The sequence below is a fragment of the Quercus robur genome, chromosome 1, assembly GCF_932294415.1.
Source record: "Quercus robur chromosome 1, dhQueRobu3.1, whole genome shotgun sequence".
In the NCBI taxonomy this organism is placed as follows: Eukaryota; Viridiplantae; Streptophyta; class Magnoliopsida; order Fagales; family Fagaceae; genus Quercus; species Quercus robur.
In genome coordinates, this window is record NC_065534.1 from 25365762 (window position 1) to 25393398 (window position 27637).

The 27637-nt window shown below is 32.1% G+C and overlaps 2 protein-coding genes across 4 annotated transcripts; one reads left to right on the plus strand and one right to left on the minus strand.

Annotated features, from left to right (window-relative positions):
* Positions 1–5110: 5110 nt before the first annotated feature.
* Positions 5111–7041, plus strand: LOC126727146 (expansin-A8-like). The gene is made up of 3 exons (XM_050432680.1): positions 5111–5343; positions 6023–6335; positions 6483–7041. The coding sequence occupies exons 1-3, from the start codon at positions 5205–5207 to the stop codon at positions 6784–6786; spliced, it is 756 nt and encodes a 251-aa protein (XP_050288637.1). The 5' UTR covers positions 5111–5204; the 3' UTR covers positions 6787–7041.
* An 8423-nt stretch (positions 7042–15464) lies between these two features.
* On the minus strand, positions 15465–19871 carry LOC126727154 (serine/threonine-protein kinase ATM-like). 3 transcript variants are annotated; one of them, XM_050432690.1, is made up of 4 exons: positions 19236–19871; positions 19072–19135; positions 16536–16582; positions 15465–16256 (listed from the first exon to the last, which is right to left on the minus strand). In XM_050432690.1, the coding sequence occupies exons 1-4, from the start codon at positions 19271–19273 to the stop codon at positions 16175–16177; spliced, it is 231 nt and encodes a 76-aa protein (XP_050288647.1). In that variant the 5' UTR covers positions 19274–19871; the 3' UTR covers positions 15465–16174. The 3 variants fall into 3 exon arrangements, 1 of the variants encoding a protein (XP_050288647.1); XR_007656170.1 differs by lacking the exon at positions 16536–16582; XR_007656169.1 differs by lacking the exon at positions 16536–16582 and having other exon boundaries at positions 19072–19871.
* Between the last annotated feature and the right edge of the window lie 7766 nt (positions 19872–27637).

Below are 27637 nucleotides of genomic sequence, written 5' to 3' on the forward strand. Positions count from 1 at the left end.
ACTCATTGAATTTTATCATATTGATTGACATGATAATCCCATTTTTTAGATGCAATCCGAGATCACACCTCAACGAACTAATTTAATCTTTATTAATTTTAGGTTTTTGAAATTTCGCTTGAGGATTTTCAAAAATTGAGATAGGGATTGTTAATGTTACATCATTAGCATTGACTTTTCAATTATTTTCATTTTTTTTTTCCTTTAGTAAAACCAAATATTGTAGTTGACTTTTGCCTAATTTACAAATCAGATAAAGATCATATTAGTTATCTCATTATATTCCCAATATTCTTCTAACTAAAAGTTAATGAGTGTAGACACCCATCGTCCAAATGAATTGTTTAGGTATAGTGAAACAAAAGCAAACAACTAAACAACATACACTAAGTTATTCGATTAGTCTTTTCCTCAATAATTAATACCTCAACAAAATAATAAAACAAACCATTATTATATATAAGTATTAAAAAAAAAATAGATATCAGCCTACACTAACATAAACAATAATAATAAAATTATTGAGAGAGAGAGAGAGATTGCATTCTAGAGGTTTGAGTAGTAGTAGTTGGTCGAGTGGAGGCTAGATCAAAGCAATGGAGCTAAGTATATAAGTGGTGGTGACATAGAGTGGAGGATCAAAATTCAAAGGCATGGCATGTCACACCATCATTATGGGTAGTGCAAGCTTCGTGACTTATTGTAGTGAGTCTTGTGACTTATTTAAGGCAATACACCATCATACTCGTGGGATGGGGGGGGGGGGGGGGATCGCGACTAGGTGGTGAGATGAAATTATAAAAGGAAGTGGAAGGCTTGGCATTTGATGCTAACACGCTAGGCATGTGTGAGGGAGGTCTCGTAAGATCGTCCAAAAGAAATTTGTCAGTAAATTACCACATAATTGTGAATCAATTATGTTGTTGTTATTGATATGTGGGTCTTACATGTTGTGAGAGGTAGGTTTTACAAGACAATCCCATAAGATTTTTTTTTCGTAAACCACAAAACTTTGTATAGGGATGGTAACAGGGAGGGATGAGATTGGATCAGGGGTGCCCTGTCCCCATCTCATCTCCTTTTTAGGATGGGAAAACTCATGTGGGGTGGAAGTGTGGCAAGTTGGGTACAAGGCGGGTTAGAGGTATTTTACCATTCTTATTGAGGCAATTTTGACATTAATAAGGTAGAGATGAAAGAGAAAGAGAAAAAGTAGTTGTGAGAGTGCTAAAAGTGAGAGAAAGCAAATGGTTTGAGGGATAGTAATAAAATACTTACAAAAATAAATAGATTATAAATAAGATATTATAAAAAGTTTAAATTATATCAAATTTAAAATTACATATAAGTAATTTAAATATATATTAAATAGAAATTTGTGGAGGTGTATGATAAGACAGGACAAGACAAGCAACATCCATCCTCAACCGTCACTTTTTTATGATTGGGAAATCTGTGCAAAATAGAGTGGGATAAGTCAGATTAATCGCGATGGGGAATTTTGCAATCCCTAATTGTGAATCAACTGTGTGGTTATTATTATAGTTTGGTTTATATATATATATATATATATATATGTATGTATGTATGTATGTATGTATGTATAAATATGTATATATATATATGTATGTATAATTTGATTCTAAGAAAAATATAGTAATATTTACCGTGCCTAAACAGTATTAAGTCCACCTGCCACATAAATAAATATTTTATTAATTCAAACTATCGAGGTTTTTTATTTTTTTTATAAATATTTAAAGAAGACTAGGTTTAGAACTTAGAGAATAGGGCATAGATCAACGGGTTTTTACCTTACTAAGGACACCTGTATGTTTGTGTGGTTGGTTTTTGCAAATTCTACAAACTACCACCTTCGCTAATTTATAATTGTAGTCCAATGGCAAAGTTTGTAAGTTCCATACGTGAATAGATGTCGTTTTACATGGGAAAATGGGTTTTTATTTATTTATTTTTAATAAAAGAAAATGATGTTGATAACCAAATAAAGACAAAACTAATGATATTGTTAATAATTTATTTTCTTTTCAAGATTATCTTATCTCGGCAATATTGTACATTTATGGACGTTTGTGATTTAAAAGAAAAAAAAAGAAGAGATGGTCACATAATATTGTGAGAATTTGAAATTAGACAACACAATGAGAAACTTGTAATGTTCAACTTTAGACAGACCATGATCCTAAGCCAATCTTGAAAATATTAAGGCAATCAATCCTGCAGATTCTTTACCCTCTAATCATCCAAGGAGGGCTACTTGGAAAGTCCCAAACCCAACCCAACTCAATCCAGTAAAATCTCTTCAGGACCAGACAAGACTCATATTATTGCATCCAAAGAGCAATAATATTCTGTAGAAGGTAGGAGTAGATGCTCTTTCAAGTTCAGAAGTTTATTTCTCTGTTAAAACAGTGGCCTTTTCTTTGTCTTCTTCTGGTCATTTTCATGTTTCATATGGTCATCTATTTCATCAAATATATTTATATACAGTTCGGTGAATGCTTCCAAATTGATTATGGTACATGAATGGACTGCAAAACTGAAACTTGCATGTGCCCTTAACATGGTAGGACCGACCTGATATCGTCAGTAAAAGACTACCTGACCAGACCAACTGAAAACTACTAACTTTAGTAGTGATTTTGGTGCTTGCACCATTTGAAAATGACAACCCTCTCTCTCTGTCTGTCTATGGGAGCTTGTAATCCGCTTGAAAAATGAAAATCCTATTGTCCCAAGTTTATGAGAACTAATTAATGTTCGAACCATAAACATTTATTAACATGCTGCATATTTTGTGCACAACAAAATCGAATTCTGGCTAGCTTCGACATCTGAAGATAGCTCTATGTTAATGTTAGTTCTGCCCATCCATCAATACATGGGCCACAAATACAAACCAGATCCACTTACTCAGCAAAGACAAAAACAAAATCATGGTCCCAGTTGTTTTTATCTGGGTAAGCATGATAAATTCATTGAATAAGATAAAAAGAATGAGTATTTTATAATTATGGCATACAAATATATCCAAAATCTGTGAAAGCTCGTGTTTCGCCTACAATTCTTCTTTGCTCTTGTCGGTTTTTAAATCAGTTTTTCTTCTTTTTGATATGTCCAATTAATCGAGTTTTGAACCATGTCTGAAAGTCTGAACGGCCATCGTATAGATTGATGAAACGTGGAATTGGTTTTTGTATTTTTGTTATTTAATATTCGATTATTTAACTAGGAATCTAAGAATCACAAGTTAATATTACTATCAACGACTTTCGGTTTTATCTGTACTTGCTCAGACTGAGAGAAGTAGAACAAATGTATTCCGCCAAAGCAGTTTACTTCACAGGCAAGACATTCATGAACTTACCAATCATATATTATATGACATGGTCATTTAACTTGTTTAACGTCCGAAGAACAGGGGTAATTAACCTCACTTTCACTGTGTCACATGCCCATTAGTAACTGCCCAAAACAATCTTAAAGAAGGGAAAGAATGCTAGGATAATGTATACGTTGAAAAATCTAAGAACCCACATTCTCTAGTCTTCAGCCAATGAAGCTTAATTATCTTAGTAGGCCATGCCTATTTCCTGCAAGTAGAAAGTTGCAAGAAACAAAATATGTTTACCCTCGAAAAATTATATAAAGCCCCACAAATTCAAATTCTATCGTATGCAAATCCGTTTTTGAAGTTCCAAGCAAGTTCAAACTGCTATTCATTAAATGAATTAATGAGTGATGTTAGAAATATTATAAATTTTATTAAATAAATCTTAAAAATAAATGTGTCTAGTGTCAACATTTAAACACAAAACATAAAAAATAATTAATTCTTTTTTATATTATGTTATCGATAATTTATTATTGTGAAGTTAATATATAAGTCTTTTGCAGTAATTGATAATAATTTTAGTATATTCTTTAATTAACTTTATAGCTTTGCTTGCCCTCTCCAGTATTACAACGTCAGCCCCCCAATATTCAATATAAGTCGGCCATCCATGTGACCCAACGTCCAACAAAAACTGGACATAATCACATTTGTATGTCTGCAACACCCACGTCAGGCTCGAAAATCTACATTTCGGTGGAAACTAATTGTAAAGTCGATCAATGTAATTGATAAAAAAAACATATCCATACACAAATATTTGCTAAAATTAGTAAGCAATATGTCATACAATTTTAGAAGGATGTCAATTTACTCATAGTATATTCTGATCTGCATCAGCAAATTCATTGTCATCTTACCCTGAAAATCTTGAATTTAACATGAACTAATTAAGCCAAAACTAGCTAGAAGCTAATACTTTGTTGCCTTAATACAACTAAGAAGATATCAAGGTCGTTGAGGTCCTGACCTTTCCTGTGACAAACACGTGCACTGATGCACTCTTCAAGTTGAAGCCCACAGATATGCCTTTGTGTGTGGGTCACCCTTTCACACTCTGCACTGTTTTATCTTTGACCCAAGTTGCACTTACATACCACGGGCTCAAAAAGCATGCAGGTCCTTAGAAAAGAAATTTGTTGCTTAAGCTAAATGCTTACCTATTTTGATGAATTGACAAAGCATATATGCCTCTCAATCTTGCTTACATCTAAATAAATTGAACAAAACCAATATTAGAGAAGAAGAGAACAGTATAAATGATTGGAACCCCTAGTTTTCTATAAGCAAAGATCTCCACCCATGTGCAAAGATTCCATATAGTCTCTTATTAAGACCCTACCCACTTTAAATGAGTGAGCAAATTCAGCTCTATTATATGGACCCAAATTAAGTGAAACAAGTTGTACTTATCCATAATGAAAATTTGGGAGATAAAAAAATGACAAGAAGTTTCCCAAACTAGTTGCAACAACGAAAATCATGCAGCAATATAATAATGCATAAGTTAAAAAGAAAGCGGTTGAGAAATGCATGTGCATAGGGTCATGATCCACGGGCTCAGCGGTTGGTAGACCCAACTAGAACCAGAGCATGTGCACTTGATTTTCTCAAATATTTTTGTATCTTTGGCCGGCTGTCAATCACAACCACTGTTATGTGACTTTAGTTCCTTATAAATAGAAACCCCCCTCGTGTATTTTTAGTATCATTCAAACACAAAAGCGAATTATTACACCTCTCCTGTCTAAGCTCCTCTGTTTCTTTCCTTATCATAGAGTCTTATAGAATGGCAGCTCAAGCATTCTTCTTTAGTCTTGTTCTTTTCATTATTCAGCTACAGTTGTTTGGAACTACAGCTGACTATGGAGGGTGGCAAAGTGCTCACGCCACTTTCTATGGTGGCGGTGATGCCTCGGGCACAATGGGTAAGTCCAAGTGCTTCTAAAATTCAGTGTTACTATGGCATTACTATATAGGAAATGGAGACTTTCAGTAGTAGAGTTTAACTGAAAAGCTGGTTAGTGTTCCGAGTGTTTGACAAATAACAGGGAGTAGTAGAGCTTTAACTAAAAAGCTCTTTACCATTTTGAGTGTTTGACAAATTTAAAGTTTACCATTTTAAGTGTTTGACAAATTCGTAGTAGTAGTTGTTGTTGTTGTTGTGTGTTTTTTTTTTTTTTTTTTTTTTTTTTTTTAAAGTTAGCTAGTATATATATGGTTTTTTTGTCACACATTTAACATAAAAATTACCAAATTTATATATTTTAATATATACATTATGCAAATAAACTATCGAAAACTATAGAGTTCTCTTCAAAAGTAAAGACAAATGGGCCCAGTCTATAGTATGAATGTATACTTTAAGAATGCCATTAAAACATAAATAATAAATTAAGGTGTATTTAATATTATATTTAATATTTTTTTAATTAAAATTTAAAAATAAAGTCAAATTATACATTAATATTAGGGAAAAGAACACACAACACCTAGAATTTCTGTGCACTTTAAAATTAAAAACAGAAATTCTAGCTTGCAATTGAACCTACATCTCTTTCTTCTTTTAGAATTGTGTTTGATAGGGTTTTTTGTTGTGATATGCAGGAGGAGCATGTGGTTATGGGAACTTGTACAGCCAGGGGTATGGAACGAACACTGCAGCTCTAAGCACAGCCTTGTTCAACAATGGCTTGACCTGTGGTGCTTGTTACGAAATGCGATGCAATGATGACCCCAGGTGGTGCCTCCCTGGCACCATCACTGTCACAGCTACAAACTTTTGCCCCCCAAATTTCGCAGAGGCTAATGACAATGGTGGATGGTGCAATCCTCCACTCCAACATTTTGATATGGCAGAACCAGCTTTCCTCAAAATTGCTCAATACCGCGCTGGAATAGTCCCCGTGTCCTTCAGAAGGTAACTGATTAAATTCATTATTTTCTAATAAATTAAACTTTTGAAACATTCGATAATTTATTAGGGTAACTTACTATATAAGTTACACTTCAATTGGTTCAACTTTAGTTGCCTCAACTAGCTCATTATGTGTTTTGGTGATGACAGAGTGCCCTGTGTGAGGAAAGGAGGAATAAGATTCACAATCAATGGCCACTCTTACTTCAACTTGGTCTTGATCACCAACGTGGGTGGTGCAGGGGATGTTCACAGTGTCTCAATCAAGGGGTCTAAAACTGGGTGGCAAGCAATGTCAAGGAACTGGGGACAAAATTGGCAGAGCAACTCATATCTTAATGGTCAAAGCTTGTCTTTTCAAGTCACCACCAGTGATGGTAAAACTGTGACAAGCTTCAACGTGGCGCCTGCCGGTTGGCAGTTTGGTCAGACCTTTGCAGGGCCTCAATTTTAATTTTTCCATTTGAAGTTTGGATTTGGAGGTAGAGATATATATAGTCAAATCAATATTTGTATATCTAGTTAAATGTGCCTTTTGCAATTGTAACTTGTAAAAGAGCCAGAGAGTGTGTACTGTGGAGTGGCTCCCTTCTGCTGTGGTGGCTAAATAGCACCCGCTGGGCCTTTCACATATTTAGTTTTGAGAATTTGATTCTCTCATTCAAGTTATATATATATATATATATATATCATATTTGATATTTCCTAATTGTAGCATTTATTATATCCAAAATTGAGTAATTAGTATAAGAATAGTACTGTGCTTAATTATCTATAAAATGTCCAATATTCTTGTTTTTTAATTTTTTTTTTTTTTTTTTTTTTTATATAATGAAATAAAATAACTACCATTACTCTTAAGAATCTCCTTTCACTGGTAACAATATTCACCATTACATATCTTCCTTATCTTCTTGAGGTGTAAAACGTCTTAAGCTTTCCCTGCCATACCACCTAATGAGATCACAGCAATTGTTCTGCGGCTGAAAAGGTGAAAAAATAAAATTTAGCTACAAAATTGGTTATAATCTTAGCTACAAAAAAAACTTTACTCAATATTTTTTTATTGGAAGTGAATTTTGATAAATCCACTATTGGATTACATTTTTTTATTATATTCTCCATACTTGCAGAATTTTTAGAAAATTTAAAATTAATAACTATGTTATCAATGAATTGTTTAAATTGCAAGTTTTTGTAATTTAAAATTATGCATAAAATATAAACTTATAAATTATATAGTAAATAATATCCGATTGACACAAAATTTGACATGTGTATTAAGAACGTAAAGAGCATGCAATTCAACTATTAAAATTTTAAAATATGTAGTAATGTTTATTTTATTGAGTAAGGTTATAAACTTAGGTTACAACTAATTTTGTAGCTAATATTTTTCTATAGTAAAATACCATCATTAATATGGATTATCTTAGATGCCCAAAAAAGAATGGCAGTATATTTTCTTCAATTTGGATTGCACCAAAACTAAACAAGCTAGGCTAGACTCAAATATGCATAATAGAATGATGAGTAACCAGTAACCACTATTTCTAAATACAGACTCCAATTCGCAGGGCCAAGTCCGGCCCAAGTAACGACACTACCGTGAGCAACTTATTTTTTGAGAAACCACCGTGAGCAGTTTGTCGTTAACAAAAAAGCCCAATTATGCTTATCAAGCGTATTTTAATGACTAAAAGTAGTTTTATTTATTTATTTTGGGTAAGCATGACTAAAAGTAAATTACAACATGAATGGGTTGGCTTAGTGATTCATAAGACTTCATGAAATTCATAAAATTTTGGGTTTGAAATCTCTTACCATTTGGGCCAACTCTACGTAATAGACAAATGAGGCGGTTGCCAAAGGCCCCCAAGTAGAAAAATACTCACAAATTTTAATCAATAGGACTGTTTCTTTCATTGCAATATTATTAATTAAACCAAAATATTAGCCAATAAATAGAATAATATTTTTTTTTATCAAATGAAAAGCAAGAAAAAAAGAGAAATAAATGCTACATCCATAACATTTTTCACAACAAATCCTACTGGTAATTTTGATTGGAGAGGTGAAAAAGTAGGAAAATAGAAAATGGTAGGAGGATGGAAAAGTGAGAGGATAGAAAATATTTGAATTTCTCACATTTTTGTTTGGTTGTGAGTAAAAAAGTGAAGGGATGGAAAAAGTGAATTTGTATAAATTTACTCATATACCCTTGTTAAAAAATGATGCCCAATTAAAACAAAAAAGTGATGAACAATAATAAAAAAAACGCAATCACCCAAATTTATTAAAATATAAAAATCATCCACAGGAAAAAAAATCACGTCTAAACAAAAAAATAAAACAAAGCATTGTCATGGCCCTAGGAAATCAAAAGAAAAAAGAAAAGAAAAGAAGAGGCAATGTCCAAGAAAGAAAAAGAAAAAAGAAAGAAAGAGCACAAAAAATATATATATATATCTTAAAACTGGAATTGGACGCACACACCAAGAAAAAAATAAAAATAAAAAAAACAAACAAACGAAACCCAAGTGCAAGTGCACATGAGTATTTTCGTCATTTATCTATCAAACTTTCCCCCACCTAGATTTCTCCCTATTTTGGAGAAAATTTTTTTTGGTAGGTTTAGGAAGAAAACACTTGGGCCCCATGACATTTTCTCTTCTCCCTCTTCCAACTAAATAAACCTCCAAAAAGTTTTTTTTTTTTTTTCATCCTCCATAAAATCTACTCTACCAAACACACCCTAAGTGTAAGGTTGTGATTGATTGGTAAGTAAAAAAGTAATTTCAAATGGTAGATTCAAATTTGAATTAGTAACAATTTAACATTTAAGATTTGTTGTGAAAATATCGTGAAAAGTAGCACTTCTATATATATATATATATATATATATATATATATATATATATATAAAGCAATACACAAAAAAAAAAAAAAAAAATTATAATATTTTTCATAATAATTGAGTTGACAAACTTTTACTAGTTCTCATTTAAGTCCATTACTAACATTACCTTTTTCTTTACTACTATCAATCTGCTACATTAACATGTTTGAAAAGTTTTGTCAAATGTTGTGTCTATAGGCTTTTTCAAAAAAAATAAAAATAAAAATAAAAAATACATGGGTAATTAGTAATTTTACATCTAAAACAAGAGAATAAAGTTTAAGTAATATTAATTTTTTTAAGTCATATTTAAAAATATAAAAGATTTCAATTTAGTTTTTACCTAAGACCCCTAAATGCATCAAGCCACCCCTACTTACCATTATCTAGGGCCACTTCCAAGGGACTCCCATGAAAGTTGCACATACTTAAGGAGATAGATATTCGAAAAGGTTTAGATACTCTCATTTTTTTTTAATAAATAAAAAGGTCTAGTACTGTTTATTCAATTTTGGTAATTTGGATTTTGGTCCTTGAAATTTAAAAGTTTTTTTTTTTAATTTTTTTGAGAGTTTCAACCTATGACAAATAAACTCAAAACAACTTATATCCTAAAATGACATCATTTTGAGCACACCACGTTAAAGAAAAAAAAATTATATAGTTTTTTTTTTTTTTTTTTTTATATCATTTTATTTTCTTTGTTTCTCCTATTGTAGTGATATACCCAAGCATCATTGCCAAGGAAAGTCCTTACACAAATTTCTTTCCATAACTTGGTTCCAATTTAGTTTCCACATTAATTGAAATCCATGTGTCTCCAACTTCCAAACTCATCATCCATGACAACTTCACATTAAGCAAAATCCATAAAACCATCTTTTCCATTGTTGCTCCGTGTATACTTCGATCTCATGTATCCTAAATACATAAAACCACGTTCATTTACCGTTTCTTTGAAGTTTCTCATGGTGCCTTTTGTCTTAATGGGCTAAAGCCTATTTTGCTATGCCCAAGCCCATTCTACTGTAGATCAAAAAGTTGGGCCTGGCCCAATATTCTAGCAGGACTGTGCTATAGGCCAGTTTGTGCACAAGCCTAGCATTCAAGAATAGAGATAACAAAGACAAACATATACATATTAAATCGCAAGCATTAGCACACGTTTTTGGACTTAAAAAAGTAAATACCTTACAGCAGAAAGTTAGCTGTAGCAAGTGGGTTAGTTACAGTAGAAAGATTCAATTAGCAAAACAACTGATACAACAAATATAATAAAGATGCTACGGTAGAACAACTGATACAACAAATATAATAAAGTTCCAGCAAGACAAAGTTATGCATGCAAGTGTTTGCAATGAAGGTGAGATGCTGAATCTTCCCATAGGAAGTGAACCAAAAAGAACCTGAACCCCAACCTAAACACCCTTGCTATTGGACTATGCTATCAAAGTTGTGCATTCTGAAGAATGGGCCTAGATGGCTATTTGTTTTTACTTCTAGGATTTCGAAGGGCGAGTTTGCTAAAGAGTTGGAAAAAAGATAGCCTATTAATGCATGCCTTTCTACCGTGTTTTCTCTCTTTTCTTATCACCGTTCCTTTTCCTTTTATCTACGACAACTGCCCCTATTTATACTTGGTTGATCTTATGGGATTTCTCCCTTTTACCCCAAGGCTTTACCAATGGTTTCTGGTCTGCCGTGGACACCCCTTCAAGGTTGCCCACCAACCTATTGGTTGCCCGTCCACTACCATTACTGGACATGCCCAGTGCATTCTCTTTCTTCCAATACCCATTCCATGACGAATTTCCCTTTCTTTGATTTTGTTATAAGCCTTTCCCTATTGTTTAAACAGATAAGGCTTTGGGGTTTCTCATTACTTACCTCTTTGGCATGCATCAAGTGGTACCAACCGTCTATTATCCTTTTTGGGCAAAATGTCATCCCAACAAAGCATTTTCCCAAAAGAGACCCTGCCTGAAAACTGAAAATAGGCTCTTTTCCCCCCTCTACCAAACCACACCCTCTGAATCCCTTAACTGTGGCCCACTTTTCTTGTATTGATTGGGTACAAGTTGGTGGTGCTTAGGCTGCTGTGTGTTTGTTCTACTATTCTCTGCTATTGTTTTCTTTCATTCCCACGCCATTTCTGCCATTGTAGGTTAGTTTTGTTTTGTCCTGTTGCATGTCCCCTTAACCCGTCCTTATACTCTATGGAGAGTGATGGGCTTTTCTCTTTGGGCTTACCTTGTTTTCTTTCATCCCTTCTTGGGCTTGTGGGTTTGCTTGGCATGATTTCCTACTAGACTGGCCCATTGGGCTTTCATTCATTTCTTTCTTTCTTCCTCGGGGTTTTATGGCCTATTTGCTTCTATCTTACTTTGCTTTTACCTCTTATTGTGCTTGTGGGCTTGCTTGCTGCCATTTCCTGCCATGCTGGCTAGGCTTTATTTATTTATTTCTTTCTTTCTTCTTCGGGCTTTTATGGAACATTTGTTTTTATTTTGCTTCGCTTTTATCTCTTATTGTGCCTGTGGGCCTGCTTGCTGCCATTTCTTGTCATGCTGGCCCACTGGGCTTTATTTATTTATTTCTTTCTTTTTTGGGCTTTTATGGCCAATTTATTTCTATTTGCCTTTCAATCCTTCTCTTCTTCATTTTTTGCTTGTTGTTAGGCCTTTCTACTGTTGGACCCTTTTTAACAAAAACGGGTATCAACACTAATTTGCCACATTTTTCTAGAGACAATTATAATTAGAAATCACATAATGTATGTAGGCTTTTCACAGTTGTCTAATCAAGTGTTCGGTAATATTATAGTGCTAATCCCTCTCAATTATCGAATTATAAAATAAAAATAAAAAAATCAAATCATAATATACTATATTATATAATAAAAGTTGACCTAGAACCATATATCTCCATTAAATTCTATGTTCATGACATTTAAAAATTTAAAAAAAAAAAAAAAAAAAAAACCTATCATATTTCCTTACAACCATCAATCATGTTTTCTTTCTTCTTCTTTTATTTTTATATGTTAACATTGATTAGAAAATATAATTTCAATAGGATTTAAACTCTATAATTATATCAAATGAGACTCTATAAATACATATCATTTTTAATTTCAATAGGATTTAAATTTTATATCAAATGGACTACCTACATATTCATCCTTTAAAAAAAATTATATCCTATATTTGCTTACTCCCTCATAGGATTTAAATTTTATATCATATGAGACTACCAATTTATACATCTTTTAAAAATAAAAAATAAAAATCTATCTTATATTTCCTTACATTCACGTTCTTTTTTTTCCCAATATTTTATGTTATGTTGATATCAACTTTTTTTTTTATTCCACTATTTATGAAATAAGAACAAATACATTGATTAGATATTATAATTTCAATAGGATTTAAATAAATTCTATATCAAATGGAACTCTACCAATATATATAACCTTATATATCCTTTTTGGAGTGAAACTTACTCCAATATGTGAATGCCTAAATTACATGACAACGCAAGTTTGCTTTCTTTCTTCTTTATTACTTTTATTTTTTTCATTTTGTTTACTTTCTTAGGTGTTACTATTGGTTCTTTTTCTTCATGTGATTTTTAATTAATAAATTCAAACTATTCGAAAACATTGTTAAGTTTTTAAAGGCTCATTCTTTGTTTTTGTATTTTGTTTTTATTAAATTGATTAGATTTTGTGTATTAGTTGCCTTTTGTTTAAACTAACTTTCTTAACTTTGATTTAATTTATATGCTTAAAGTCTTAGAATTATGATTAAATATGGTTAGAACTAAATATGGTTAGAACTAATAGATTAATTTTAACAATTTTTGTATTTGATTTTTACGTTGCATTAGATTATCAAGATGTTCTACACGTGTATTCTTGAATTATCAGTTTTAATTTTAAAATATTATCAAGATTATATTAAATTTGGACTTATCAATTGCTTAGTACGTTTTTTTAATTATCAATTTAAAATTTAATTTGGAATTATCAATTTAATTTAATTCTAGGAAGAAATCTTCCCCCTTACTTTAGTGAGATAATTATTTATACTTATCACTTTTTCTTTAATCTTTATTGAATCTTTAACTCTTTTAGAGATAGAATGTGGCTGACAATCGATACCTGCAAATATCAAAGAAGCTAGTTAGTTCAAATTTTTATCAACTATATCAGAACAAATCAGCATATAATGAACTTCTCATGGAGAGATGCACATGGAAATTAGTGATGCTGTACCGTTGGGCTGGATGGAGAAGAATTATCCATTGTGGATGCCCTAAACTAGCTCATGGACCCTACTTAGTTTAAGAAGTTCTTTTAATCCAAATAAGAGTCTGTGGAAGTCAGTTGAGACTTAGTAGATTATTGTTTTGACAATTTAAATCTTTTCAGAATTTTTAATTAAGGTTTTAATGTATGGCCAGGATTTAATCAACGGTGGGGCCAGAGTTTGTTTTCTTAGGGTTTTCTTTAGCATTACAAAAAAAATGTAGTTCTCATAAATGACCTTCAACAACAACAACAACCAAGTCTTAGTCCAAACACTTTGGGCTCAAACATGAATCCTCATCAGACTAGTATGGGCCGGCCATATGTATTTTATTCCAACATTCTATTCTTTTTTCTTTTTCTTTTTTATAAGAAATATGTATATATAAAAAGCTACCTTATGCAAATAGCACAAAGCAATCCAACAAATTACAAGGAAAAAAAAAGAGCAAATAAGAATTAAGTACAAACAGGGAGAAAACTAAGAAACAAAGGGAGGAAATCACTAGATGTGAGTCTCCAAGTTCGAGACCAGTCAAATAGAGAATCACTAAAAGAAGCAAGCAATCAATCTCCCAATCTATCCATGTTCTCAAATGTCTGTCATTTTGTTCCATCCAAAATAATACTCTTTATTACTTCCCTAATTGACACATTTTTTTCCGACTTCTATTAATGTTTTTTTTTTTTTTTGTCTTCCTTTATCTTTTTTCATTCCATTAACTTGAATCAATTCACTTTTTCTTACTAGTGCATTAATTGCTATTCTTTAAACATGATCAAATTGTTTCAAGAAATTTTTTCATCAATAGAAGTTACCTTGATTTTTAAAAGAATTTCCTCATTTCTATAGGAAATGGTAAAATTCAGCTTGTTCCAAAAGTCTAAAAACTAATAGGAAATAGTAAATTTAATCATTTAACTTTTATTCTAATACTACCCCTCACATGTGGGCTCAAACTCCCCTTCATATGCAGGGTCTAACATGTAGAATTTTTAACTTCCTAAATTGGAGGCAAAGTACAGACAATTTTTCAACTCAAGATAGCTTGCTTCAATACCATGATAAACTACCACTTGTCCCAAAAGCTTAATCTAATGGGAAGGGTGAATTTAATCATTTATCCAATCACATTTAAGAATATGGCAGATTATTGAGAAGTGACAGCTTAGAGCTACATTTGACTTCCTAGCATCTCTCTATCATTCTGTTTCTTTCTCATTCATTTTCTACTTGCTCTTTAATGTACTCTTGTTATTTCTCTACTTTAATTGATTGATCTAAAAACTAGATCAAATCAAATCTGCAAAGTGCAAACACCCCTAGAAGCCTATTAAACCCTAAATCTTAGTCCCGATAAATTTCTTTTTTTTGATAAGTAAGAAGAGAATATTATTAATAAAAGCGAAACAAGAGAAGCACAAATAGTTCACAGTAGTGAACAAAGGAAAAAAGAAATTAAAAAACAGAAAAACAGAAGCAGCCCCTAATCTATTCTAATAGATGAAAGAAAATCCAAAAGGATAGAGCAATCCGAATAACCCCAACAACGAGACCAATCAAAGAGGGTCCGCTGGCAATACTCTAATAACTGAACCACAGTTTTCCCCTCATCCTCAAACCCTCAGTCCCGATAAATTTCACAATCAAACCCTAATCCCAATTCCCCAAAATAGAGTTAGAAGGTGCAGGACTCGGCTGCTACCTTGCTTTGATTAGCATGACACTAAAATTGACAAAATACTAATGCATAGCACTCACTATACACATGATAACCAATTATTTCTTTAAAAAAGAAATTAAATAAGCATAAACCTTCCTTTCTAGGATTTAACATAATTTCTCAATCCTTCTAGCATATCAATAAATCAGATTATTGTTGATTGGAGTTGCATATGCAAGAGGAGGGGCGAGAACCCAGATCATTTCCTACTTCACTATTCTTTTGCAAGGGAGTTGTGTGAGTTCATCCTTGGGATGTTCAGAGTTTGGTGGGTGATGCCCAAGACTGTGCTTTTGTTGATTCAAGATTGGAGAAGGAAGCCAAACTCCTTCCAACACAGAGCCTGGGATTTAGTACATCCATGTTTGATGTGGACTTTGCGGAGGGAGAGTACTCAAAGGATTTTTAGGGAGCAGCAATTTTCAACTATGAGAATTAAGTTGACGTTGGTAAGCTCATTGTTTTCTTGGCTTTTACTTGATACAGGGTGACCAACTGGTTTTGTAGATTTCATATCCTCTTTACATTTTTGAGAGATCTTTGGTTTTTAGGAGGAAGAAACCCAGCATACTCATCAAACCAAAATCTGACGTATTGGTGACTTAAATTTTTAAATAAAATTTACCATTACCTATCCAAAAAAAGAAAATGATTAGACAGTTTGAAGAGCCATGAGATTATGTGATATCTTTTAAATTACACTAATATTTTTATGCTTGTCATAGATCTTAAACTTCCTGAATCATTTAGAGAGAGAGAGAGAGAGAGAGAGAGAGAGAGAGAGAGAGAAGAAAAGCAGGAGCAAACCATATGTTTCTTTATGAGTTTGTCTTGTTCACTCCTAGATATCTCAGCAAGACGCAAAATTGAACCCTGAAGAACAATTGCTGCCTTTTCCCACCCAGATTCCTTACTGCAATTCAATGCCATACAGATAGCAAAGATTGGCACAAAGTGATTTTTGACCAGAACAGCCAACAGTGACAAGCAACCTGGTATCAAACATCCATCATATTCAATTACAAATTTAAAAGGAAATATATTTTTAAGAAGACAGATAAAAGAACCAGACACCAGAACAATCAACAAGCAATATTAGTTTCATGTTCAGTGGGGAAATATACATAATACATTAGTTACAATTTATATATTTAACAATGACATTCTCGAAACTAGAGTATTCAACAAAAAAAAACTTGATATCAAGCAGAAAGTAGAGGTTCCCATCCCCTCGATATAAAAATGAGATAGATATTAGAATATGTTGATACCTAAGCAACCCAGCTTTGTTTAGAGCTATCCCCATGCAGGACCAGAGCTGGAAGAAGCCAATGGCAACAATACCATATGAAATAACAAGGTTTGGCATAAGAAACAAATAGTTGACGTATCTACATTTGAGCACGTGCAATGTGTTCAAACGGACCACTTATGGATAACATATCCCAAACCAAGAAAAAACCGTTAAAAGAATATAAACTTTGTTAGAATTATGGTTAAAGTGATTAGATTCACCATTTCCTAATAGGTTAAACTTTTGAGACAATCAATAAATTAACATGGTATTAGAGTAGGGAATCCTGAATTTAATGCCCATTTCCACCCTACCTCCCATTTAAAATGTTAAAATCCCACATGTTGGGCCTCACTTATTAAGGGAAAGTGTTAGAATTATAATTAAGTAATTAAATTCATCACTTCCTAATCGCTTAAGCTTAGAGAATCAGTAATTTAAAAAACTTTAATTAGTCAAAAATATATTAATAATGTGGAAATTTAAATATAGGATGGAGTTGAGCTACTTGTATTGCCTGCACATAAATGGCACTACACAAGCAAATAAACATCCAAAGCATCAACTTTATTTTCAACTTAATATATCAAAATAACACATTTGGTCAAATAAAATGGGACTATAGGTTAACACCATTTAGACTTATAAAGTCCTCAAATGCACTTTCTTATCAATTTCGTGAATCATTGTTAACTAAAACAGATGAAAAATATTGAATTTTGATACTTTCATAATTTTTGAAATAGTTCATATCAAAAAGCATCAACTCCAATTAAACCACCAAAATAAGTCAAACAGATTACAACACATTATATCAAAAAGTTACCAACGCATTCAAATATTGAACTCTCTGTGTGTGTTGAAATTACTGTTTTATTTATTTATTTTTGTTGCTGAGCGGTGGCAGAGTCAGAATGTGACAGGTTAATATGCAATACCACAAACACGACATGGACATGCCACATCAAAGGAAAAAGCACAAGACATAGTTGCACTAAATCAGGCATAAAAACAAATGTGGTTTAGGATAAACTCAAACCAAGAAAATAATCATTGCTTAATCTATTTCAGAAACAGAAGATCATACAAATTGGTAAGCTTAAAAATAGAAGCATCATGTACATGACTTGAAGAATTAACCTGTAAAGAATTTGTTTCCTAGAAATATAGTATAAAATGCATACAACACACTATATCAAAAAGTTACCAACGCTTTCAAATATTGAACTCTCTTAAATTCCCACAACTCCAAATATTTGCCAAGTTTTGATTTGGTGTGTGTGTGTGTTGAAATTACTGTTTTATTTATTTATTTTTATCGCTGAGTGGTGGCAGGGTCAGAATGTGACAGGTTAATATGCAATACCACAAACACGACATGGACATGCCACATCAAAGGAAAAAGCACAAGACATAGTTGCACTAAATCAGGCATAAAAAAAAAATGTGGTTTAGGATAAACTCAAACCAAGAAAATAATCATTGCTTAATCTATTTCAGAAATAGAAGATCATACAAATTGGTAAGCTTAAAAATAGAAGCATCATGTACATGACTCGAAGAATTAACCTGTAAAGAATTTGTTTCCTAGAAATATATCCATGCCTTATGGAACAGAAACAATTTTATTATGGGGTTCAATTATGCAACCCTGAATCATTTCCAGTTCAACAAAAGGAGAGCTTTTTGAAACACTTAAAACTGATGTCACATTACTTTGTAATGGAGAATGTCATGTAAAAACAATGTGAGGAATATCACAACTTTATTTACAGCATATAATGTGGGAAACAATTTAATGTTTCCTTCTAAGGAAGCAGATGCTATACTTGTTTGATTCCTCAATCGATACATTAAACCGTAGACACATATCGGCCTCTAGTAATTTTGTGAGCATTGTGTTTATGTGAGCACCTTTTCCAACATGTTAGGATGTATGTATTATGTAAGAAAGTGTCAATCCAAGATGTTCTTCCCTTTGTCTGGTTTAAAAAGATAAAGAAGGGAAAGTCCTAAAATTACATACCCCCAAAAAATAATCACAAAGCTAAGTACAAACTTATAACTGAATTTTCGCAACGTATTCCAAGACTTAAAATTCGTCTCCCTATCTCTACAAACTTTGGCCTCAAATAAACTGAGGTGCAACCTATGCCATATATGATAGCAGTTTCCCTACTATGTTGGAGAAAACTATATTAACAATGAGGGTTGTTCACACACACTAAGACAAATTAAAAGGGTTTTTTGTGGAAAAAATGAGCACATTACCCCCACAAGTGCAACTAAGCTTACACCACAAGCAACCCAGCAAAAGAGAATTGATCCCATTAGTTCCTCCAAATACTGCCAAAGAACACAGGACATTCAAGAATATCAGAGAAGTACTTCAACTTTCAGGAAATTTAAGTCCATTAAGATGAAGGTTCCCACAGATCCTTTTAAAAGTAAAGAGTTCAATCAGTTTCATGAAATTTTAGACACTACCAAGAGAAGAAAATTATATTCATCACCTTCAGCATAGATGCGTACTTAAGCTGCCTGGATAGATTATGAAGTACTGCATTGACCAATTCCCTGAAAAAGACAAAACAAACAAACAAAAAGGCTGCAGATAATAAGAAACTAACCATGATTAACTGATAATGGAAACCACAAAAACAGTATGGATTTATACCTCTGACAAGGATCAATAGCAATAACTGCACACATCATAAATACAGCCTAGATGAGCCATTGAGAATCATAAAATAAACATGATGAGTTTGAAACATATGCAGGAATTTGAAATTCCAATAACAGGATTGAATTGGGAAGTAATCTAATTTTCTACCAGTAATTTGAATACCCTTCTATAGCTGTGATAAAACTTATGATCTAATTCTTGTTCTCAGAGGGGAACAAATCAATCAACTCCCGATGTTGTCTTCTTTGCCTCAACATCAAGATGAGAGATGCCATTAAAAGAAGATTTTGTGAATAAAGGCATTGAAGATTTAGGTTGTCAGATGCTTTTTAGAGACTAACCACTTTACCAATGGTGAATTGTTTAACAGTAACGAATTGGCCTTGTCAGAATTCATGCTCATCTATCATGAGAAATTACCAGGTATCTATCCACTTTGATAGCACTGAATCTTAGGTGGAGATCTCAAAAACTTTGTTAATGACACTTTCAAGGAAGCTAGGCATTACAAAAATGGACATCTCCACCACCATTTCATATTCATTTTTTTATTGGTAAATTCAGATATATTATGAATAAATATGCATATTTATTTTTCATTTTGCATAATTGGAAGTAAAAAGGATTTTTTTTTTTTGGGGGGGGGGGGGGGGGTTGTGGGTGTGGTTCATATTCTAATTACTGTGTCTTTGATTTTTCTTTTTATTGAACTTGCTGTCCTTTGCTTCACATAAAACGATGCTCTAAATAAATGAAAAGGCACAGCATATACCTCCAACTCTACTTTCTCACTATAAATAGCAATGTGCATTAGAGTAATAATAACAGTTACAAGCGTGGGTTGAGGCTGAGGACCAGCAGCTAGGACATCCCTTGCTATAACAAGTTTTTCTTTTGAGGAAACCACCAATGTAACACCAAAGTTCAAACTAGAAGAGAATATTAACAGACGTTAATATTGAGAATCACTTTTTCAAAATCTAAATATCAATCTCTATTAACCAAAATAACATTCCTACTCATAGAAGAATCTAGTAACAGTAATATATACGGTTGCAACCACATGACAATGAAATTCTATTTGATTTTGTTACTTCTCTTATGGATAAGCACTTCGAGTCTCTAGTGATGCAGGTGGCAAAAGGTTGGTCTTGTAGTTTCAAACACACAGTTATTTTATTGGGCTTCTTTTTTTCTTTGTGGTTTTTCATAGTTTAAAAAGGATAAATTTTGCAGCTTTAATGGTGTTGAGGTTTGTTTGATGCAATTCTTCCCTAAGCAATGTCAAGGACCCTAGGTGTAACGCCTACAAAAACTAGGTGCAATGTCTAGATTTATCAAAAAAATGTGTGATGTCAAGATTTATCTTTTTTCACTTCTTTCTCTTTAATTTCCAGCAACCTGAAATCTTGCAACTACATCCTAATTCCACACCCTGAGAACCCTAAAAAGAATAGGACAAAAACCCTTGTACAATCCACAGACCAATATCTGCATTACTGAGTTATTTCTAACAGCTAACTAGATCTTCTTTTCTTCCTTTTTCTCACCTGTTTTGACCATTGAAAAGCTCAAAAGCATGCCAATTCGCCAAGCAAGGAAAAATCTAACTTGATAATCAGGATCTCATAGCAACAAAAGTAACACTTCAATCATTGCCTGTAAACAGATACACCACAACAAACATATAACAAAGAATTGAAAGAAATAACCAAAATCAATGTATGCAATTAGAGAGAGAGAGAGAGAGGGAGTCAAACTGGCCTCAGATATCCTGAACACCAAAATTACAACCTTAGGGCTAATGAAGTGAATTCCTAATCATTAAAGTCCATATGAAATCTCATATCCTAGCTCCTCTTCCCCCCGGCCCCCCCCATGTCATTGTAGCAAAATAGAATCCATTGACACTTCTCTAGCTAATGAACAGTCTAAAAACCTGTAATGCCTCCCTCAAAGGCTGATCTCATGCCGGAATAGGACCCAACTACCAATACCTACTTCAAAGTAAATGTATTGTAAGATCCTATCCCACCCCTCTCACACTTGTAAATACCTCAGGATATGTACTTGCAACTTAAGACAGATTCATAAATTCTATCCTACTCATGAAGTGAGATCACTTCACCTCCTTTGCTCTTGCCTCTTAATTGTATTGAAAAATCTAGGCATTGAGAATCAGTTGACGAATTGATGCAATGAAAATTAAGAATTTTTTGGGGAGAAGATGGAAGGTGCCAAGGAGCTGATTTGCTGAGGGCTCTAATTTAACCGGGGCAGTTAAATGAGATTATTCTGTGTGGTTTTATTTCAACAAAAAAATTTTATTGATAACCACAAAAACTAACATTAGTAGTAAAAAAGAACATGAATAATTAAAGAAATAACAGACATTATGACTTCAGATGGAGCATAATGGTGAAAAAGAATGTGACCAATCCTAACTACATTGTTTAGGATTCATAGCCTGCATTAAAAACTATGGGACTAAGTACAGACGCACCATGCAGGTTTAGATCCCACAACCTCATACTCCACCTTGCTCTTACAAGAGGAAGTGGAAAGGTTTCTAAAGAAATTAGATATTACTTTGGCTGGTAGGCAACTAGGAGTTGAAGTTCTATAAGGTTTAGTCATTTGTGTTTGCCAGTCTGCACTCATGCATGTTTGTGACAAACAAGATTGTCCAACCCACATCCAGACTTGACAAAACCGTCAAACCCGAAGTAGGCAACAACGGGCGGACACCATCAAAACATGATCATATCGGGGAAATAGGTTTCCCATCTAGAAATCCAACTCTAACCAACTTGTTTGACTCTTCGTCATCCATAGCAGTGCCACCATTCATAGCTCTCTGCCACTCTTCACAGTTTGAGATTTGCCAAATCTCATTGGATTTGGTGAGATCTCTGCCACACTCCACCATCGATGAGAGGGGCAGCTGGTTCAACTGATCTCAACCATATAAATTTTGATACCTTGCTGGTCAACAACTCAACCCCAGTCCATAACCATCAAAAGTTTGATGCCCTGCCGGTTGACAACACAACCCCCATCCACTGGTCAGAATCAATTGTGGGTTTTCGAAACCCAATCAAGCCGAGTCGAGTGGCAACTTGATGGGGAATTTGAACAAACCTAACCCACGGATACCCCTAGAGGCAAAGATATATTTTTTTTTTTTTTGGGTTGGGGTAGGGGGGCAATTTCATTTAGCATGACAAAGAGTTATAGCTCAAACAGTACATCCTCCAGCCCCCTTCCCAATAAAAAAAATAACAATAAATAATAAAATATTTTTAGCCCCATATCTTGTTATCTTAAGCCTTACTAGCTTTTTAACCAACACTATGTGCGGGAACCTTTTTATTTACATTCATTAGAAAGAATTTATTTTTAATAATATTTAAATACACCTTTACCACATCCTAAACTTCCATCTAAAATTTTAATCATAAAAAATTACTAAACACCCAAAACATAACTCCATTTACAAATCTAATTACAAACACCATAGGCAAATACCAAAAACTAATTTAACCCAGTTATCTAAAACAAAACCAAATCTAATACAAATACCCAAAACAAAATTTATTTTAAACCAAATACCACAATTAAAACCAAATCTAACTCAAATATCGAAATCTAAAACAATCCAACCAAGTGCACTTGAAGATGCTAATTCAGCATCACCTAACTCTATTTCTTCTAAATTCCAATGTGTCTCTACATAGCTTTTTGTGTGGTTATGTACTCATTTCATACCTCAGTTGTTCTATTAATGTAGATGAATAAATATCCCCTTTTGAGACAGAGAGAAATGAAGAATTTGAATGATGTGGGATTTGTTCCTGCTCCCTTCCGGTCAACCAAATTTCGTTTCCCCTTCTTATTTTTTGCCTAAGAAGACCACACTTTCAGCCAACAGGCACCAAGAAAGAAGCAAATTGCAACAAAATGCCTTCTTCAACTATCATGTCCCTTCGTGAGGAATGAATATAGAACTTTGTAGATTTCGTTCAACCCCAACATTATATACTGCACAAAGTAAATGTATCTTAGAAGCTTGATAAAAAATTATAAATAAATAAAAAATCATAAATGTATATGGACCACACAAAGTTTGAACAGAAACTATGGTTTGGTTAAGCTACTTCAGGATACAAATTTTCTCAACCTCATTAATTCAGGACACATTCTCCATACTCTATAGATGGTTAATTCAATTTCACAACTCCTACTAAACCGTACTAACTAACAAAGACAAAAAAATTCCTATTGAAGTCTAAACATATATGCATATTTTTTTAAACTCATAACATACATACAAACCAAAAACTACACAAAACATATTGTTTATAAACAAATTATTAGCTGTATGTTAATGGACAAAGAAAATGCTAATTTTGAGATTTTGCTGAGAAATTATATATGAATACTTTTAGTTTCCATTCAAATGCAAGTTTAGTTGCAAAAATGATTTCTTACTATAAGTGGCTAAAGTGAGATTCTACAAAAATTAAGCAGAGACATTGAAGAAAAAATCTTGTGCTCAATCTGCTAACATCTATCTAGTCTTTCTTTAAAACAAAAAAGAGGGTTGTGAAGGCAAAGCATGGAACTCAGCATCAGACTAAAGAGAGTGCACATCCCAACCTGCCCCTGCCCACTGTGGTTAGGTAACTATTACCATGTCCAAATTTCTAGAGTGTTAAGGCTTGTTTATATAGCATTTATATATGTATTGCCGAGGTTAAGACTATATTTCATATTTTTAATCAAATTTTAAGAGTAGATTTTCTTTTCTATAACAGATCTAATGCAATATTAGACGGCCAAAAAAAAAAATTTACAATAGAGAACATGTGTAAAGGAATTACATATAACATAAGCAAATTGAAGATGACATGGGAAATTGAACATATTTAAGATCATATGTAGCATCTGCCATAAAGCAATTAATTCATTCTATTGGCATCCTATATACCCCTTAAGAGATTAAGATGACATATGAGAGAGTTCCAGTTACCCTTAACAGAACAGACAAATCATGAGAAAGCTTTAAAACAAACAATAGGAACAATCACGTAGCCTTGAAAGGAAAACAATATTGTAGATTTTTACAGTGAGTTATCAGAATGTAAGCCTCCTTAGCAATCACCTATTCTAGATAAACGAATTGTATTGTTTATTATAACAAAATATATACACATCAATATTTATGCCAAATCAACATCTAATTTCCTGTTTATATTGAAATGAAATTGTTATTTAACTGGAAAAAAATGGGATAACTTTAAAAAATATAATCAGTTTAAATAATGCATAAAGTTAAGAAATTGCAGAGAAAACTAGTATTGCTTGTTGTATTTGCATTGTGCATCTATTTTAATTCACCTTAATACCCAATACTCAAAACAACACCAAATCTAAGTATCTAACACAAATATGCAGAACCAAACCAGTTGTAACCCAAATACCTTAATATATAAACCAAAATCTAAAATCAAACCTGAATTTAACCAATCCAGCCAAAGTACTCAAGCCTAAACCTAACAAAAAAAGAGAAAACTTTACCAATGATCTCTGTATTCGCACCTTGTGGAGTCTCTGCATAGCGGTTTTGGTCATTTGACGGGGGCATTAAGGCAGTGGTATCTCTCTTGAGTAGAATCTGTCATTATTTTTTATTTTCAGTATTTTATTATTAAAAATAACCTTACCCATAACAGTTCCAGCAGTATGAAGGTTGAGGAAAGCCAGTTTTCTGGTGGTTGGAGAAGGACATTGGCAGCGGCCACCCTGAGATGTCTCTCTTTCTCTCTCTACACCTTACAAACTCTCAATCTCTCTGTATCTCTCTCAATCCTTTTGGGTTTTTGTATTTAGTTAAACAGTTTTATTGAAGAACAAAACTTAAGTACAGTACTTTAGATGCTGTTTCTTAGGTTCTACTCTTAAGATTTACCCATGTAACTATTTAACTAAAAAATACACTTCCATCCCACGAGAAAAAATCCACATGTCAGAATCTTAAAATGGAAACCTAAGGAATAACACCTAAGTACTGTACCTAAGTCTTGCTCTTTATTGAATTGTATTAAGTTAAAAGGTGTTTCAGTATTGCTAAAATAGTATAATGTTTCGTTTTTTAATTGTAAACATGGCAGAAAGTTAGATAGGCTTATTTTCCTATGCGACAGAACAGCCTTAATTGTAGGAAAAAACTTTTGCTTTTATATATAGTACTAGTCACAGACCCGCGCGTTGCGCGTGATTATTTTTTATGGAGATCTCATTATTATTATTATTATTTTGTAATTTGAACTAATTTAATGAAAAGTAATGCATTTCATAATCATATTTCTCACAAAATAATTTTTTATTATTGTAGAATTGTTTTATTTAAAATTTGAAACCTTAATTCTACTATAGTTGGTTGACTAATTTTTACATCTCTAAGTCAATTAAACTCATTTTGCATGCTACATGTAAACCTTCTTTTCCATAAAGGTTGAAATAAAGTGCGTAATATTTTTTTTCTATGGAAGTTAAAAAGAATAAAATTCACCTTGTTTTAATGTTTTCTAAAAATTAAATTTGGAGATTCTCTTTCAATAATTGTGAAAATTCCAAGCAATAATTCAGAAGGTAATACATGTTACATGTAACATGTTCATGCTTTGATTGTGTAATTGTATGATTGATTTGGGCTGTAATTTATAAGTTGAATATGGTGGTGTATATCCAAAAAGGCCTAACTATGTTGTTTAGGATATTGAATATAGCGTTGTGTGTGATTTATAGAGTAGCGACGGTTGTAGTAATTAAAAATTGGTTTTTCATTGTCTTTTAAGTTAATAAAAACCTTACATTGACTTTTTCTTTTCAAAAAACCTTTACATATTTTTTTAACGTGAATATTTACATATACCTTAATAAGTAAACCCTATACATTTCATTTTCTTAGATGCATAAAAAAAAGACATCTATTTCATAACAATAGTGGCTAATTAGTTTTTTCATATTCTCATTTATAACGTTTCTTACTATTATCATATTTTACTGGCCGTTGATTTTCATAATAGAGGCATTAAATGAGAGTTAAATTCTTCGAACCTTTCATTAGATTTTAAAAGTCATGGTGTGTGAAGAATATAAGCATTTAAGGACTTTTTTTTATATTTTATTATTTATAAATAATGTTAAATGAAATGTCAAAAGAAAAAAAGATTTTGAAAATTTTCATCTTTATTTCTTATATATTATTATTATTATTATTATAAATTTAGTGTTTCTAAAATAGCATGTGTTTTGTATGCTCTTTTTCTATTAATGCATTGTAACGTTTTATGGGAATACTTTATAAGAAAATTGTTTATTCTTTTTTTTTTTTTTTTAATTGAGTGTTTCTAAATTGATATTTGTTTTGTATTTCATTTTTCCATTGATGCATTGTAACATTTCATGGAAATTAAAAAGAATAAAATTCACCTTGTCTTGATGTTTTCTAAAAATTAAATTTGGAGATTCTCTTTCAATAATTGTGAAAATTCCAAGCAATAATTCAAAAGGTAATACATGTTACATGTTCATGCTTTGATTGTGTAATTGTATGATTGATTTGGGTTGTAATTATAAGTTGAATATGGTGGTGTATATCCAAAAAGGGTCTAACTATGTTGTTTAGGATATTGAATATAGTGTTGTGTGTGATTTATAGAGTAGCGACGGTTGTAGTAATTAAAAATTGGTTTTTCATTGTCTTTTAAGTTAATAAAAACCTTACATCTACTTTTTTTTTTTCGAAAAACCTTTACATATTTTTTTAATGTGAATCTTTACATATACCTTAATAAGTAAACCCTATACATTTCATTTTCTTAGATGCATAAAAAAAAAAAGACATCTATTCCATAATAATAATGGCTAATTAGTTTTTTCATGTTCTCATTTATAATATTTCTTACTATTATCATATTTTACTGGCTGTTGATTTTCATAATAGAAGCATTAAATGAGAGTTAAATTCTTTGAACCTTTCATTAGATTTTAAAAGTCATGGTGTGTGAAGAATATAAGCATTTAAGGACTTTTTTTTATATTTTATTATTTATAAATAATGTTAAATGAAATGTAAAAAAAAAAAGATTTTGAAAATTTTCATCTTTATTTCTTATATATTTCTATTATTACTGAAGAACGTTTTCCTTTCAGTTTTGATAATAAATATGATTTTCTAGGTTAGAGTTTGATTAGTTTCAAGTTTAAATTTTGTATGATTTTATTTAATTGATGATCATATGATTTAATTAAGTGAATTTAACGATTTATTTATTTGCATTGTAAAGTTTATAATAACATTCGTAGGGTCATCTTTAATTAATTTT